We start from the raw sequence: 15,852 nt of genomic DNA, 5'->3' as shown, positions 1-15,852 counted from the left end.
GGCAATCGTGACCCCTCTGGACCAGATGCTGAGGAAAAGAGGCTTATCTCTTCTTTCTCCCCAGCTGCCCTTGCTTCTCTAAGAGCTAAGGCCTGAGTTCCCTGAGGTGGGCAGGAAGAGCCTTAAAGCAAAGTGCAGCTGTAGGATCGCCCCGAAAGGGGAACCCCTGCTCCATGTCTAAGTGGCATTCCTGAGTGAAGTAAGCCAGGGCCCCAGTGCAACCAAACTCCATTTCCCTTTTTCCACACCTGCACTGCTTCCGTTACATGTCCTGAGTGTTGAAACCCTGGGTGTTCCTGGCCCAGGGCTGCTGGGTGACTGAGCATAGGATGAACCGGAAGGGCAGTGCAGAAAAGAGAGTGCCCTCAGCTGTGATTTTCACTGCACTTTGAGTGGGAACCTTGTAGACATGGCAGCAGCCCCTAGGAAGGTCCCTGAAGAAGGGGAGAATTCAGATCAGACCTAGAAAAGGAGAAGTCTGCACCTCCAGCAGAAGGCTTTCCTGTTCCTAAAAAATGGACCCTTCCCCAAATGGGCCAGCAGGTGGCACCCCAATCGGGGAATTCAAAACCAAAACTAAGTTAAACTGGAAACGAATTTTTTTTTTCAGTTTTGTTTATGCAAATCGTTCATTCCCTGAAACATTCCTCCGGGAAAGGTCCCCCTTCCCCCTCCACAGTCAGTCCCTCCCTCCCCCTGCCCTCCTCCACATGACCGCTCTCTCCCTCTGCACAGAGTGGATGAAGACGCTGTCAGGACCGTCCAGGATCCAAAATCAGGACTTGAGAGATGTGAGTAAGGTGGATGGGGACCAAGAATGGAGGGAGAAACCAGAGGAAAGAACCTTGGGCGTGAGAGGCAACCCTGCCCCAAATTTATTCAGAGAGACGAGAACAGCCTGCCTCTCCCCATATGGCCTTCTCCATCCCAACATGCACACGCATGCATGCCTCAAACACATACCTCCATCCCTCCTCTTGAGCACAGAAGGGGACCTTACACACATGAGGTGGTGGCCACATCTCCTTCTTCCTCCCAGCTCATAGCAGGAGGGCACCAAGATGGGGGAACCCACTCTGCCCAGAAGGGGTGTCCTCTGTGAGCCACTCCACACTCCATAAGCGGTTTCTCCCAGATGCCTTTGCTGAGCCTTCGGGAGCCCTTCCAGGGAGCCATGACTGGAAACCCTCACCCTCAATTAACTGGTCCCAAGCCAGCCCATTCCGGGAGTGGGAGGGAGTGATGAGACTGGGCACAGGAGGAGGGTGGGGAGAGAGGTGAAGGCAGTGTGATGACCTCTGGACTGGACGCTGCCCTGGGGAGGAGCACCCAGTGCAGCAGCTGTGCAGACCGGCCTCCCCACCCCACCCGCACCCACCTGGAACATCTGTGAGGCCTAGAATGGGCAGAGAGGAAAATGCCCAGCGGTAGGGCCAAGCCACCCCCCGCCCCAGTCACTGCCCAAACAGCCTTCCTGACGCCCGCTTTCCTTTTGGCAGGTGGCTTTTATACCTTCTGGTGTCGGTCCTGTTCGGCAAGGTGGGAGGCTTCATCCCCATCTCTCAGGAGCTCTTTGGGGAGGTGACATCCCCTCTGTACCCCAAGCCTTACCCCAACAACTTTGAGACAACCACTGTGATCACAGTCCCCACAGGCTACAGGGTGAAGCTTGTCTTCTGGCAGTTTGACCTGGAGCCCTCCGAAAACTGTTTCTATGACTATGTCAAGGTAGGAGGGCAGGTCGGGGGGGCAGAGGGAGAGCCGGGTGCTCTGGAACTTCAAGCAGAGGACTTGTGCTCTCACCACCACGGGTGGTAGCACTTCCCATCCATGGACACAGCCCCAGCCCTGCAAGAGCCGATGGCCGAGTGCAGTTCTGGGAGTTGGGTGATGCCATGAATGGTGTCCACAGGTTTTAAGGCCTTCAGTGAGCACTGGGAGGGCAGGGGGGGCAGGGAACACAGAGGAAGGAGGGTACAGTCCCCACTCTCAAGAAATTTACCATCTGCAGGAGTCAGAAAAGTATCCCCATCTGTTTCCCCGCTGGGAGTCTCTGAGAAATCGCCATGCCTCAGTTTCCCTGTTTCCTTGGAGAATATCCCCATGACTCCCTGCTTCCTCAGGAACCCAGAAACATGGGGAAGAGAAATGTGTGTGGCGGTAGCTCAGGCGTAGTCTTCAGCAAGGACATTGGGCTCGTCCCGGTCTCCTCTCTGACAACCAAGGGTACCCTCATCCTTCCACGTTCAATAAAAATGAGATTCTGGATTCAGGAGTCAAGTAGCACTTACACGCGTCCAATAAATACCGCTCCCAGAAGGTTGCGAGAGAATAATATGAAAATGATACATCTTCCTCGTCCAGAGGACCTGAGAAGTTTGCAGTGCTGTGAGGAGGGGTCTTGGTAGTGGGGATGGCGAGGAATAGGGTTGGGACACCTGCTTTGGGCGGGTTAATGAAGAAAGAAACAAGGGAAGCTGCGCGATGCTCACTGATGCCAAGGCTGGTGGGCCCCAGAGGGTCCCATTCAACGATGTGTATCAGGACACATGGCTGGATGCGAATGGTCTGAATAAGGTGAGGTGGGATAATGACCTAGAACTTCAAGCAGATCAGTCCGGGCTCTAAGAATGAAGGGAACGTAAAGGTGGGGAGAGCTGACCGGGACTCCAGGGGAAGACAGGCACAGGAGGTGGTGGGAAAGAGGAGAACTCTGAAACACGCTGGGGAACATAAACAGGAAGGGCACAGACAGCATGGAAAGAGTCGGCCAATGGGAGACTCAGCGGGCAGATGAAAGTCATCTGGGGGAGTCTGAGCCCAGCAGGTGGAGACCAGCTGGAGGCTACCGCAGACATAGGGGGGATTCCCTCTCCGGGACAAGAGGAAGACCTCTGCTGCCTTTGCACGTGGCACGTGCCTTGGCAGCCCTTCTTCCTGCTCCTTGTCCTCCCTCCCCCAGATCTCTGCTGATAAGAGAACCCTGGGGAGGTTCTGTGGCCAGCTGGGCTCTCCACTGGGCAACCCCCCAGGAAGTAAGGAATTTATATCCGAGGGAAACAAGATGCAGCTGACTTTCCACACGGACTTCTCCAATGAGGAGAATGGCACCATCATGTTCTACAAGGGCTTTCTGGCCTACTACCATGCTGTGGGTGAGTGGTCCCCAAGGGCCCTTTTTTGGGCCTCAGTCATATTGAATGGGGACCAGCAAAAGGGAATCTTGAATCCAAAAAAGCAAGAGGCCTGGCCTTCCTTATTTTTTCCCCCCAAGAGAGCTTCTTCCAGAAGAGCATGCCAGCCAGGGCTCTGTCCCCAATAGTAGTTCCCAGAAAGCATTAGAAAGTCCCAGAGGTCCAGGCAGTCGGGAGCTGACTTGGTCCTGTGGCCTCTGGTGAGTGACCACTCGGAGACCGACCCCACTACAGAAGTCCCCTGGCAGGAATTCAATCCTTCCTCCCGGAATCTCTTTCAGACCTTGATGAATGTGCTACCCAGCGAAACACGGTTGAGGAGAATCCCCAGCCCCCATGCCAACACCTTTGTCACAACTACATCGGTGGCTACTTCTGTTCCTGCCGTCCAGGCTATGAGCTTCAGAAGGACGGATATTCCTGCCAGGGTAAGGTTGGGTGGTGTGAAAGGGAGGCAGAGGCTCAACGAGGGCTTGCTGGGCCACACGGAGAATCTCCTGGTAACCCCCTCCCGGCTCTGCTCTCACAGTCGAGTGCAGCAGAGAGCTGTACACAGAGCCATCGGGCTACGTATCCAGCCTGGAATACCCCCAGCCCTACCCCGCTGACATGCGCTGCAACTACAGCATCCGGGTGGAGCGGGGCTACACCATCCACCTCAAGTTCCTAGAGCCTTTCGAAATCGATGACCACCAGCAAGTGCACTGTCCCTATGACCAGCTACAGGTACAGCCATCCCACCTCCAGAGAGACCCCTCCTTCTCTTTCCCACCCCCACTTGGTTCTTCTCATCCTCTGGCCAATTGGGACAGGAATGTCCAACATCGCGTGTGGGCTAGGCAAGCTCCTACACAACTGGAAGTGGGTCCTGGGAACCCCTTTTCCCTTCCAAGTGAAAACATACACAAAGCAAGATCACCACCACCACCACCACCACCCCCAGCCCTGTGGAAAAATGTCTGCGTCAGAGAGATGACCTGCCCTCCTCCCCACCAGATCTATGCCAGTGGGAGGAACATCGGCGAGTTCTGTGGGAAGCAAAGACCCGCTGACCTTGACACCAGCAGCAATTCTGTGGATCTGCTGTTCTTCACAGATGAGTCAGGGGACAGCCGGGGCTGGAAGCTGCACTACACTACTTCCAGTAAGGTTGCCTCGGGGTCCCCCTCACTGGCCAGCAATGGGGCAGGATCAGGTGGGGAGAAAAAAGGCAAGTGGCTCTGAACTGAACATGCCCTCTGGTCTCCACCACAGTCATCAAGTGCCCCCAGCCCAAAACCCTAGACGAGTTCACCATCATCCAGAACCTGCAGTCTCAGTACCAGTTCCGTGACTACTTCATTGCCACCTGCAAACAAGGCTACCAGCTGGTGGAGGTAAGAGCCCAGGGCTAAGAGAGAGAGCTGGCCCAGCATTCCAGGAGCAATTCAGATGGATAAGCCCATAGCAAACTTAGGCTCAACCCCAGGTGGGGTCACAGGTGTTAGAGCTGGAAGGGTCACCTGGTCTACCAGTTCTCAAACTTGACTGCACATTGGAAACTCTTTGGGTTTAAAAAAATATAGATGTCTGTGTCCCCTGCTAGAGACTGATTCCACTGGTCTGGAGTTAAGCCTGGGCATCGTTACTTAGAGCTACTCAGGTGGTTCTAATGTACCACCAAGTTCACGAACTAGTGGCCCAGTCTAATAAACTCATTGTAGAATTAGGAGCTGAAAAGGCAGGAGTGGATGTAGAATGCAAGGAGTGGCTCACTTGACATCACAGTGATGTCGTGCATCAGAGACCTGGACCAGATCCTCTCCCTCTTGCTCCAGGGCTCTTTTATGCCCACTGGTGGTCTCACCTGGGTCCCACCATCTGTCCTTTACAGACTCAAGAGAGAATGTGGTTTTATCCACTGGCCAATCTCATAAAAGCTAGTAAACTAAAGTACGGTTTTGAAAAACATACCATTGAAGTCACCCCTGGCCAGGGACCCAGAACTAGATATCCCATCTTGGTTCCATAGATCCACTTGGAATGCCTGATCAGAGAGAAGAGACCTTTGGCATGTCCTTAAGAAGTAGTTAGTTCATTCAACAAATATTTCAAGTGTTTACTGAGTGTCAGGCAGTGTTCTAGATGCCAGAGGACAGGAAAGAGAAGCACACACATTCCCACAGCCTTCACGGAGCTGACGTTGGACTGTTGCCTGTCCCCGAGTTAGCCAGACCCATTGCTCTTTACTGCAGGATGCCTTCCGCTGCATCTCCAGGACTGGGTCTCCTGGGCCCAGAAGACTGGACACACTCTTCGCTCTGGTTACAACCCTCCCTTTCCTATGCCATGCCCACCCTCACCTTGGCATTTATCATTCACATCACAGAATTTAAAGCAAGTCACACAGTATCTCATATTAATAATATTTCACTCAGACATCCTAGTTCTCACAACATTCTCTTGCAAACTTTCCCAGGGTGAATGCTCCAGGGTGGTTGCCGGCCTTAATAAAATGCATTTATATTGTTTAAATGCTTTTCCTTTCCGAGGGTGACATTTTGCTACATCATCCCTGCTATCTGCTCACTTGCAATGGCACTTAGCACATCAGCATTGCAGGCACCTTGGAAAGTGGCTGGGCTGCACAGGTGGTTTGGGAAAGGCCTGGTGCTGAGGAAGACTATGGTCTAGGGCTGATGAAGTGATGATGCAGGTGTGGACGGGCAGGGAACTCCACAGGGAAGGGTCTTCGGTTTCAGTGCGGAAAACACACAACCAGCCTTGAGATGCTCTTCATTTAAAATCGTGGGGGTCAACACTAATTTACAATGGAGGAAAGAAGTGTTGGGAGCTGGATGAAAAAGGTAAAGGAATTAGGAAGTACACAATGGTAATTATAATACAGTCACAGGGATGTACACTACACAGAGAATATGGTCAATAATATTGTAATAACTGTGTAATGTCAGGTGGGTTCTTGAATGATCAGGGGGATCACTTTATAAATCATATAATTGTCTAACCACTATGCTATATCCCTGAAAGTAATATAAAATAATACTGAATATTAACAATAATAGGAAAATTTTTAAATAAAGTGAATAAATAAGTAAAATTGTGGGGTTCAGCTAGACCTGAGCAGAAACAGTCAAGAGTCTAGAGAAAGGATTACTGGGTCCGACCTCTCCTGTGCATCTCAGAGTTCCCAGGTGTACCTCTGGTCCCAGAGGACGGGCTAGGGAGAAAAACAGAGCCACACCCACAGGGGTGAGCCGTCTTCGCACTCCCTGCCGCGCGGGAAAGAGCAGGAAGGGAGCTGCAGTGCCTCCTTGGACTAAGGGCACCTCTGCCTCTGCTCACACAGGGGGACCAGGTGCTGCTCTCCTTCACAGCTGTCTGCCAGGATGACGGCACATGGCATCGCGCCATGCCCAGGTGCAAGAGTAAGTCACAACTCAGGAAGTGTCTGCCCCCAGGGACATCCCACCCGCCCCATCCTTGGGGACCTAGCCTGAGAAGGGAAGAGGGGAATCTGGAAGTAAGCCTGTCCCCACAGAGAGCCCCCTTGAGTTGTTCTTTGAGTTCTGTGGCTCATCACAGGAACCAGGCAGCCCTCATCTCAGCAGGATTGATTGTCTCTATCCAAAACTGGATGTCACTGCATCCAGTTCCCGTCCATCACAAGCACCCTGCTGTGATATGGTCACCCTGCTGACCATATTTCTCTGAGGTTCTCAGCCTGTTCTGTGGGTAGACAGCTCACATTCCTCCCACTGAAGTTCCAACCATCCTTGTCAGCTCTCATCAGGCCCTGTGTTCTCTCCCAGTCAAGGACTGTGGGCAGCCCCGAAGCCTGCGTAATGGGGGCTTCAATTATACCACCACGAAGGGAGTGACCACCTACCAGGCCCGTATCCAGTACTACTGCCACGAGCCGTATTACAAGATGAAGACCAGAGATGGCCGCAGCGAGGCCGAGCAAGGTAGGGACCCATGCCAATGGCAGTTATTCCCTTCTACCTTCTCAAGACATCTTCTGAGATTTTTTCTTTCTTTCTTTTTTAAGATTTTATTTATTTTATTCTTAGGGAAAGGGGAAGATGGGGAGAAAGAGGAGAGAAGCATCAATGTGTGGTTGCCTCTCACGCATCCCCTACTGGGGACCTGGCCCACAACCCAGGCATACGGCATGACTGGGGATCAAACTGCCAACCCTTTGGTCTGCAGGCTGCCGCTCAATACACTGAGCACACAGTAGAACCTGTAGGGAATATATATTAAGATATCTGCCCAAAACACTGGCTTCAGGGACCTAAAGTACAGTGCCAAGAGGCACCTAGTAGGTTTGAAGAAGAAGGCACCTGAGTGACAAAGGAAGACCTGAATCTCGTAAACAGCTCCCTCTCACCACCGCCCACCATCACCCCTCACCACCCTACCACCCTCTTCCCCAGTGTCACCCCCGCACACTACCACCTCCACTGCCGTCACCTCCACCCCCACCCCCCACCGTCACCATCATCATAACTATCACCGTCATAACTACCACCACCACCAGTATCATCACTACCAACACCACTCACACCAACAACGAAACACCATCACACTGCTAGCACCACACAACCACCACCTCACTACCACCACCAACACCACCACTGCAGCTGTGTCAGTGGGACCGTCCCCACTATTCTCCCACAGAACCCCTCAGGCTGCCAAGTTGTGACATCTTGCACTTAATTTTACTAAGCGACTCTCGAATTCATCTGTGGGTATTTTTCAAGTTTTTTTTAAATAAAAAAAATCACATACTTTCTGGTTTGAAACATACAGAAAAGGAAAAAAATCTTATATATGGGTCATATATGGTATTATTTAAGAGCTGAGCTTTGAGTCAGGCAACTCTCACTTTGCATCTTGGTCCTGGAACTTGGAAGCTACGGGACCTTGTGTAAATGATCAAAGCTCAGTTTCCTCATCTGTCAAGTGAGAGTAATAATGCGTACCTGCAAGTGTCACTGTGGCACTCAAGTGAGACCATGCAGGTACAGTGTTTAACAACAAGCCTGGCACACAGAAATGTAGCTACCACTGTTGTCTACAATCCCACTACCAAGATACCGGGTCGCTGATAGGATTCTGACATGCTCATCCCAGTCTCTGTGTATTTCATAAATAGCGATCACACCAAACATAGTTAAACATTCTAATATTTTCACATAACATTAAAATGAAATATATGTCTGAACCCTCTTTACGTTTTTGTTACTCCACCCTTACGTATCTGAACCTTTCCCTTGGTCCTTGTCCGTGCTGGTTCCGATTCTCCCCTGCCCCTGCCCAACACACTCAGTGCTCACTGACTTCTGCAACCTGGTTTCCCTGCCCACCACCTCCCAACCTGATCATCGCCACTTCACCCCTCAGGGATGTACACCTGCACAGCCCAGGGCATTTGGAAGAATGAACAGGAAGGAGAGAAGATTCCTCGGTGTTTGCCAGGTGAGTGGAACCCCTGGAGCCATCCTTGGTGACCTGTAGGGCACCAGAAAATGCATGCACAAAGAATGGAAGCAAAGAAATCAGAGAGACACTCCAGCTTGGAGTTGAAAATAGACATGAGGAGGAAGGGAAAAAGAAGATGTTCCAGGAGAAAGGGGGAGAGAGGGAGAGATGCAGAGAAATGGGTGCAGCCCTGACGTTCCAGCATTTTCACAGAGCAGACAGGTAACCAAAGAATAAAAACAACAAGCCCCCCCCCAAAAACAAAAACAAAAACAGGAAGAAATAAATAAGAACAAGGAGAACATGCAATAGGCCAAAGATGGAGCTGTTGGGATGGGAGGGCAAAGAGAAAAGCGCCCGGAGCCAGTCAAAGGGGATGAGAGGGAAATTGACTGACTGCAGGAGGGAAGAGGGGTGGGCCTGGGACTGACTCGTCCTCGCCTTCGCTGTCTGTCTTCTCCAGTGTGTGGGAAACCCGTCAGCCCTGTGGTGGAGAAGCAGCGCATCCTCGGAGGGAAAGATGCCCAGATGGGCAACTTCCCCTGGCAGGCGTTCACCAACATCTACGGGCGAGGGGGCGGAGCCCTGCTGGGCGACCGCTGGATCCTCACGGCCGCTCACACCCTCTACCCCAAGGAGCAGAACACACAAGCCAATGCCAGCATAGATGTGTTCCTGGGCCACATAAATGTGGAGGAGATCACAAAACGAGGAAACCATCCTGTCCGCAGGGTCAGCATCCACCCATCCTACCGCAAGGATGAGACCCACAATTTTGAGGGGGACATTGCCCTCCTGGAACTGGAAAGTAGCGTCACCTTAGGCCCCAACCTCCTGCCTATCTGCCTCCCGGACAATGAGACCCTCTATGAGAAGGGCCGCATGGGCTATGTCAGTGGCTTTGGGATAACAGAGGACAAGCTTACTGACCGTCTCAAATATGTCTACCTGCCTGTAGCTGAGCGAACAGCATGTAGCAGGTGGCTCCAGGCCAAAAAGGCCAAGGACAGGTTCTCTGAAAACATGTTCTGTGCTGGGGACCCGACTATAAAGCAGGACAGCTGTCAGGGGGACAGCGGAGGGGTCTTTGCGGTGAGGGATAGGGACGGCCGCTGGATGGCCACCGGCATCGTGTCCTGGGGCCTTGGGTGTGGTCGAGGGTACGGCTTCTACACCAAATTACTCAGCTACGTGGACTGGATCAAGAAAGAGATGGAGGAGGAGGGCTGAGCCCCAATTCACTTCCTCAGAATCCAGACAGCAGTGTGTAAAAAAAAAATAATCTGACTAGTTGTTGATAACCACTAAGAATCCATATTAAAATCGCTGATGCAGAAAAACACTGCGTGAAATAAATTCTCTTTTCTCTAATCCCATCCACACTCTTCAACTGAAACAACCCAAAGGTCACCTTTCTTTTTCCCAAGGATTGCAAAAGATACATTCCACATGTCCTCTTCCACTTTTATACCATTGGATAATTGTATACAGACCTTTCCAACTTTGAGGAGTCCCAGTGTGTAAAGTGAGTTAAACACAGTATTTAATCAATATGAAAATATCTAATGAAGTCACGTTTAAAATATTTTACAAAAGAAGGCAATGAGAACGATTAAGTTTATGCACATATTTGCAATTACAGTTGTAGATCATTTATTTCTGTGTTTTGTTTTGATGGCACAATACAAAGAAACTTCTGATTTTCCCACATACATAGTTGCAAATATAACAGCTTTTTTTAACAGCTTGCCTTCCAATTTCTATATATTCCTTAAGAGAGGAGTGGTGTGAAATTTTTGTTTCCAAGTTAAATCATTAACAATATTTCTAAATAACTTGGGTTCCTTAAGACACATTTAAAGGTCAGAGAAGGACCCAAAACTTGGGCTAAGGATTAATAGTGTTTATAATAGAACACTATCAGGATGGGATTGCACAACTGACTCTACTGGACTTGTCTGAATAATTTCACGGGAGCCAGCACACACAGGCCTGAATTTAAAAAGGCCAGTTCAGTGTTTAAACCTTCCCAAGGGATAATGAGTTCTTAAGTCCAAACACAGGTCCACCACCCCTTAGGGCTGAGTGCCTTTTAATATTGAAGATTTTACAGATTTCAGAAATGTGATATACTATTTATATTATATAACACCCCCAGCAGGGCCTAGGGCAGTATCCTGTAATAAAAGAGATAAATAATTCTTCTGAAAAACATTGAAGTATTCACATGTAGGAAATAAAGACCCTAAACTGCAACCGTTGGGTTTTGCCCCTAAATAAATTTTGGTGCCAAACTTATTGAAACACTTCCAGTTTTCAAGAGCACTTTAGATCTCAGGATTATGGATTTCAGAAGTGTGGGTTTGCACCGGTAGAAATGACAGAAGAACTTTTTACAGGTTCTAATCAAAAGTGTACACAAGTGGCATGCAAAAAACATTTGAGGACCATATGTCAACTGCAGTTTTTTTTAAAGGTTAGAAATGTTTTCAGAACTGAAGCACCTCCAGGATTCTAGTGGGCATGGGAGTGGAGTGGATAGCTGAGAGAGAGGTGGTAAAAACTAAAGCTAAAACTAAAAAGTGGAACTACATTATGCCTAAGGTTCCTGGTGCATTTAAGATTCTAAGACCTTTGTCTGTATTGCCATCATCACAGGTGACCCAGGAGAGTCTAATCACTGCCCTGGCCTTCCCGGCCCCCACTCCCCTCCCCCAGAATCATGTGCATCTTACCCTTAAAGTGCCCTGGAGTAGGAAAATAAAGACAAAACCAATGCCCTATGAATAGACAATTAACAGAAAAGAAAATGCAAATGCTTTGGGGCTCATAAAGAAAATATGGAAATTAAGATACCACCTCCTTATCTAAATAGATTGGCGAAAACGCTATGTTGGTGAAGACATAGAGAAAACAGTCACTCACGTAATGCTTTTTGGAATGCAAATAGGTACAAATTCAACAGAGGGCAATTTGACAACATGTAATCAAAATTACAAATGCACTTGCTTTTGACCCAGCAATTCCACTTCTACGAATTTTTCCACAGATATTCTCACATAGGAGGTATGTACAAGGATAGCCCTTATAGCATTGTTTACAGTAAAGTATTAACCCTGGCTGGTGTGGCTCAGTGGATTGAGTCTCGGCCTGCAAACCACAAGGTCACAGGTTTGATTCCCAGTTAGGGCACATGCCGGGGTTGCGGGCCAGGTTCCTAACTGGGGCGTGTGAGAGGCAGCCAGTCAGTGTCAGACTGATTGAACCAATCTCTCACAGATGATGTTTCTCTCCCTTCCCCTCTCTCTAAAAATAAATAAATAAAATCTTTTAAAAAAAAGAAGAAAAAATAAGCAGAACAGTGTGTATTACAGATTCCATTTGTGTAAAAAAAAAAAAAGGAGCAGGTACACATCACTTTCCTATATGTAAAATATCACTGGAAGGATGCACAGAAAATGGGGGCAGTCTCTGGGGGAGGGCAGGAGTGAGAAGAAGAGCTATCACTATATACTTTTTTTAATAAAATGATTTAATTTTTATTTATTTATCTTTTAGAGGGGAAGGGAAGGAGAGAGGGAGAGAAATATCAATGTATGGTTGCCTTTCGTGCATCTCCTGCTGGGAACTGGCCTGCAACCCAGGCATGTGCCCTGACTGGGAATCGAACCTCGATCTTTTGGTTCGCAGGCCCGCGCTCAATCCACTGAGCTACACCAGCCAGGGCTTCACTATACACTTTTTTGATCTTTTGATTTTTGAGCCATGTTGATGTTTTATCTATTCAAAATAAAGAGATGGAGACCTACTAAAATAGTTTTGATTTTAAAATTTTGAAGGAATAGCCTCATTGAGAAGGTTGACATTTAACAAAGATCGGAGGAACTTACGTATTCAGAGATCTAAGCGAAAAGCATTCCAGGAAACAGGAACAGCCATTGCAAAGGCCCTGAGACAAGAATGTGCATGGCCCATTAGGAAGTTGCAAGGACAGCCAGTGCAGAGTCACATGAAAGGCTCACTGTAGCTGCTGAATTGAAGTAAGACTGTGCGTGCAAAAGGGAATAAAGGGAACTGGTTAGGAAGCAATTATGGTAAGCCAGGCAAGTAATGGTAGCCCAGACCAGGTGGTAGCAGTGTAGGTGATGCAAAGTGGTCATATTACAGATAAAACTTGAAGGAAGAGCCAAAGGATTTCCAGATGGAGTAAATATTGCAAGGATGAAAAAAAGAAAGAAGGCAACTCTATACAGACAATTACCAGAGGAGACCTGATGAGAAACCTGAGAAGTTCCATTCTGTCATGACGAGTTTCAGATGCATATTAGATTAGGACTCAGATGGAGTATCAGGGATCAGATTTACCCTCCCTCCTGATACCAACCAACAACAGCAACAGCAAAGACATCAAATACATGACACAACAGTTTTACAGACATGGGACTTCAGGTAACAGAGGACAATGGTCCCTGAGAGAATGAGGCCCACCATAGCCCCAGCTTACTGCCTTCAGAGGGTTTCCAAGCTGAGGTGCCAAAAGGAGAAACCCAAATAAGGGCTCAGTCAACTCTCTGAGTTGAGGAGACAAAGCCAAAAGTGCAGGGACACCAAGGCCACTAGAGCTCACAGGACTGAGTATCAGAGAGGAGAAAGCCACACCTAGAGAACTCCAGAGGTCTGAAGAAGGTTCCTACCAGAATTCATCCACGAGGAAATCACTCAAGGACGAGGGGGAAGAGCTGAATGAGAAGATTACAGTGAATAGTCCCCAGCAATCACCAGGGCTGGGGCAGTGCCTGACCCTACCGGCCAGACTGGAAAACCGCAAAATTCATGGGGCATTGGGGAAGGGCGTGCAGAAGGGCCTCGCCTCAGTGGTAGGAAATAATTCACCCCCAATAAATGCAGCTATGGTCCTGTCTAACAATCAAAGCAAGACCCAAAGGACCAAACTGTTTCCAAGTAACTTAACTGAGTCCCAGAACAACACTCAAGAATATTTATAGAATTACAAAAATATCCAGCACCCATGAAGATAAAATTTGCAAAGTCTGGCAGCCAATCAAAGAATATGAAGCACACAAAGGAGCAGGAAAATATAATCCATAATGAGGAGAAAAAGCCATCAAAACCGAACTAACATAGAGGTAAGAATGAGCAGACCAGGACATCAAAACAACTGTTATAACTATATTCTGTGTGTGCAAAAAGCTGAATAAATGTCTATTAGACATTTGAGAAACACTAAATAGGTTGTCTGATGCATAAATCTGGAGTTGAGGGAAGAGGTCCGAGCTATGAATCAGAATTTCAGAGTTGTTAGTAGGTATGTCAACGGATGTTCAAAGCCACAAACTTAAATGAGGCCACAGGGGAGTGAACTTGAATAGAAAAAAGGACCAAGGCCCATGCCCTGACACATGCCAGTATTAAATCTAGAAATATAGGGACAAAATCAGCAAAGGAGTTCAGAAATAGTGACTCTTATGAAATGAATGTTTGAGTCCCATCAAAATTTGTATGTTGACATTCTAACTCCCAATATGTGGGTATGGTGAGAGCCGGGGGTGGGGGGTGGAGGGTGGTCTTTAGGAAGCGTTTAGGTTTATGTGAGGCCACAAGGGTGGGGCACTCCTGATGAGATTGGTGCCGGTACAAGAAGAGCAAGCTCTCCCTCCACACATGGAACCAGGGAAAGGCTGTGTGAGCAAACAGCGAGATGGCTGTCTACAAGCTGGGAAGGAAGACCCCGCAGAGAATCAGATCGGCCAGCCCCTCAGTCTTAGACTTCTCAGCTTCCTGCACTGTGAGAAATACATGTCTGTTGTTTCAGCTGCCCAGTCTGTGGTATTTCCTTATAGCAGTCTGGGCCGACTGAGACAGTGGCCACTTAGGTCAAAGGAAAACCAGAAGAGTTTATAATTTTGGAAGCCGAAGAAAGAAACTCAATCAAGGTAAAGGAGTGATCAGTTGATCATCTTGTAAAATGTTGCTTGTAAGTCAAGATGAAGACTGAGGATCACTCCTTAGACAAAGCAATGTCAAAGTCATTGGTGATGTGGAAAGCACAGTTTGGCAGAAGGATGAGAGCAAAGCCAGGCTGTAGTTGGAGAGAAAGTGGAAGAAGATAAACTGGAGACAGAGAGTGTATCAGTTATTTTCAGAAAGTGTGCCCCGGCTGGTAGGGCTCAGTGGAGTGAATGCCAGCCTAAAAACAGCAAGGTCGCCCCTACGACTGCCAGGCAGGGTACATGCCTGGGTTGTGGGTTACATCTCTCGCACGTGCATTGATCTCTCCCTCTCCTTCTCCCTCTTCTCCCCTCTAAAAATAAATTAATTAAATTAAATTGAAAGCAACTTTAGAGAGTCCCAAAATTCCTCCATCCCCTTCTAGACTAGTCCACTTTTAACTGGGTTCCTTCCTATCAAGTTCTCTTGGCCTCTGGCACCTACATTTCTCCCTGACATGAGGAGCTAATCCACCAGCCCATTTTCCTCTGACCAAAGAAATGTTCACCTCTTTAAAGTTAAGTCCCAAATGATTTGCAAGGCAGTGTAATTCATATGCTTTAAGCCACAATGAATGATTTTTTAGGCCTTGCTGATGAGCCCTTCCCAGCTCTGAAATCTTTGAGGATGATTCATTTAGAACTCCTCCCTGCCATTCAGCCAGGAAAATGATCTTGGAGTTAACCATGCAAAAATCACAACCATCCCACTGAACAAGGCAGCTGTAATGAGAGAATTTGTAAAGAGCACAACCCAAACTAAAGATTCCCTCTGGGGGGAGTGGACTTCTTTATACTGCTGTCAGATTCTATTCTCCAGTTATAAAAAAAAGAGGAAATTTTTTTACATCATGAGCGTGTTTCTTTTTTCTTTTTTTTTAATTTTTATTTGATTGATTATGCCATTACAGTTGTTCTATGCCCCCCTTCATTCCCCTCCACCCTGCACCACCCGCCCCTACCATTCCCCCCCTTTAGTTTATGACCATGTGTCTCAAGTTCTTTGGATTCTATATTTCCCATACTATTCTTGCCCTCCCCCTATCTATTTTCTACCTACTCTCTATGCTACTTATTTTCTGTACCTTCTCCCCCCTTCTCCTCCCACTCCCCTGTTGCTAACCCTCCATGAGATCTTCATTTCTATGGTTCTGCTCCTGATCTAG

The 15,852-nt window shown here is 48.3% G+C and overlaps 1 protein-coding gene across 1 annotated transcript; it reads left to right on the top strand.

Annotated features, from left to right (window-relative positions):
• Positions 1-665: 665 nt before the first annotated feature.
• Positions 666-10,018, top strand: C1R (complement C1r). Its single transcript, XM_037167845.2, has 11 exons — positions 666-791; positions 1,500-1,728; positions 2,963-3,155; positions 3,476-3,622; positions 3,724-3,920; positions 4,191-4,338; positions 4,449-4,570; positions 6,541-6,619; positions 7,004-7,159; positions 8,601-8,675; positions 9,142-10,018. Coding segments are annotated over exons 1-11 (2,115 nt in total). The 5' UTR covers positions 666-789; the 3' UTR covers positions 9,909-10,018.
• Positions 10,019-15,852: the final 5,834 nt, after the last annotated feature.

The sequence above is a fragment of the Artibeus jamaicensis genome, unplaced genomic scaffold, assembly GCF_021234435.1.
Source record: "Artibeus jamaicensis isolate MK-2021 breed Jamaican fruit bat unplaced genomic scaffold, CSHL_Jam_final contig_233, whole genome shotgun sequence".
NCBI lineage: Eukaryota > Metazoa > Chordata > Mammalia > Chiroptera > Phyllostomidae > Artibeus > Artibeus jamaicensis.
The sequence above is the reverse complement of the archived record's forward strand: the minus strand, read 5'-3'. Positions and strand labels throughout refer to the sequence as shown.

Excerpts from the sequence above, each read along its gene's own strand:
- C1R (XM_037167845.2), top strand. Across the intron at positions 6,620-7,003 it reads CGCCATGCCCAGGTGCAAGA|TCAAGGACTGTGGGCAGCCC; the intron begins GTAAGTCACAAC and ends GTTCTCTCCCAG. Across the intron at positions 7,160-8,600 it reads CCGCAGCGAGGCCGAGCAAG|GGATGTACACCTGCACAGCC; the intron begins GTAGGGACCCAT and ends TTCACCCCTCAG.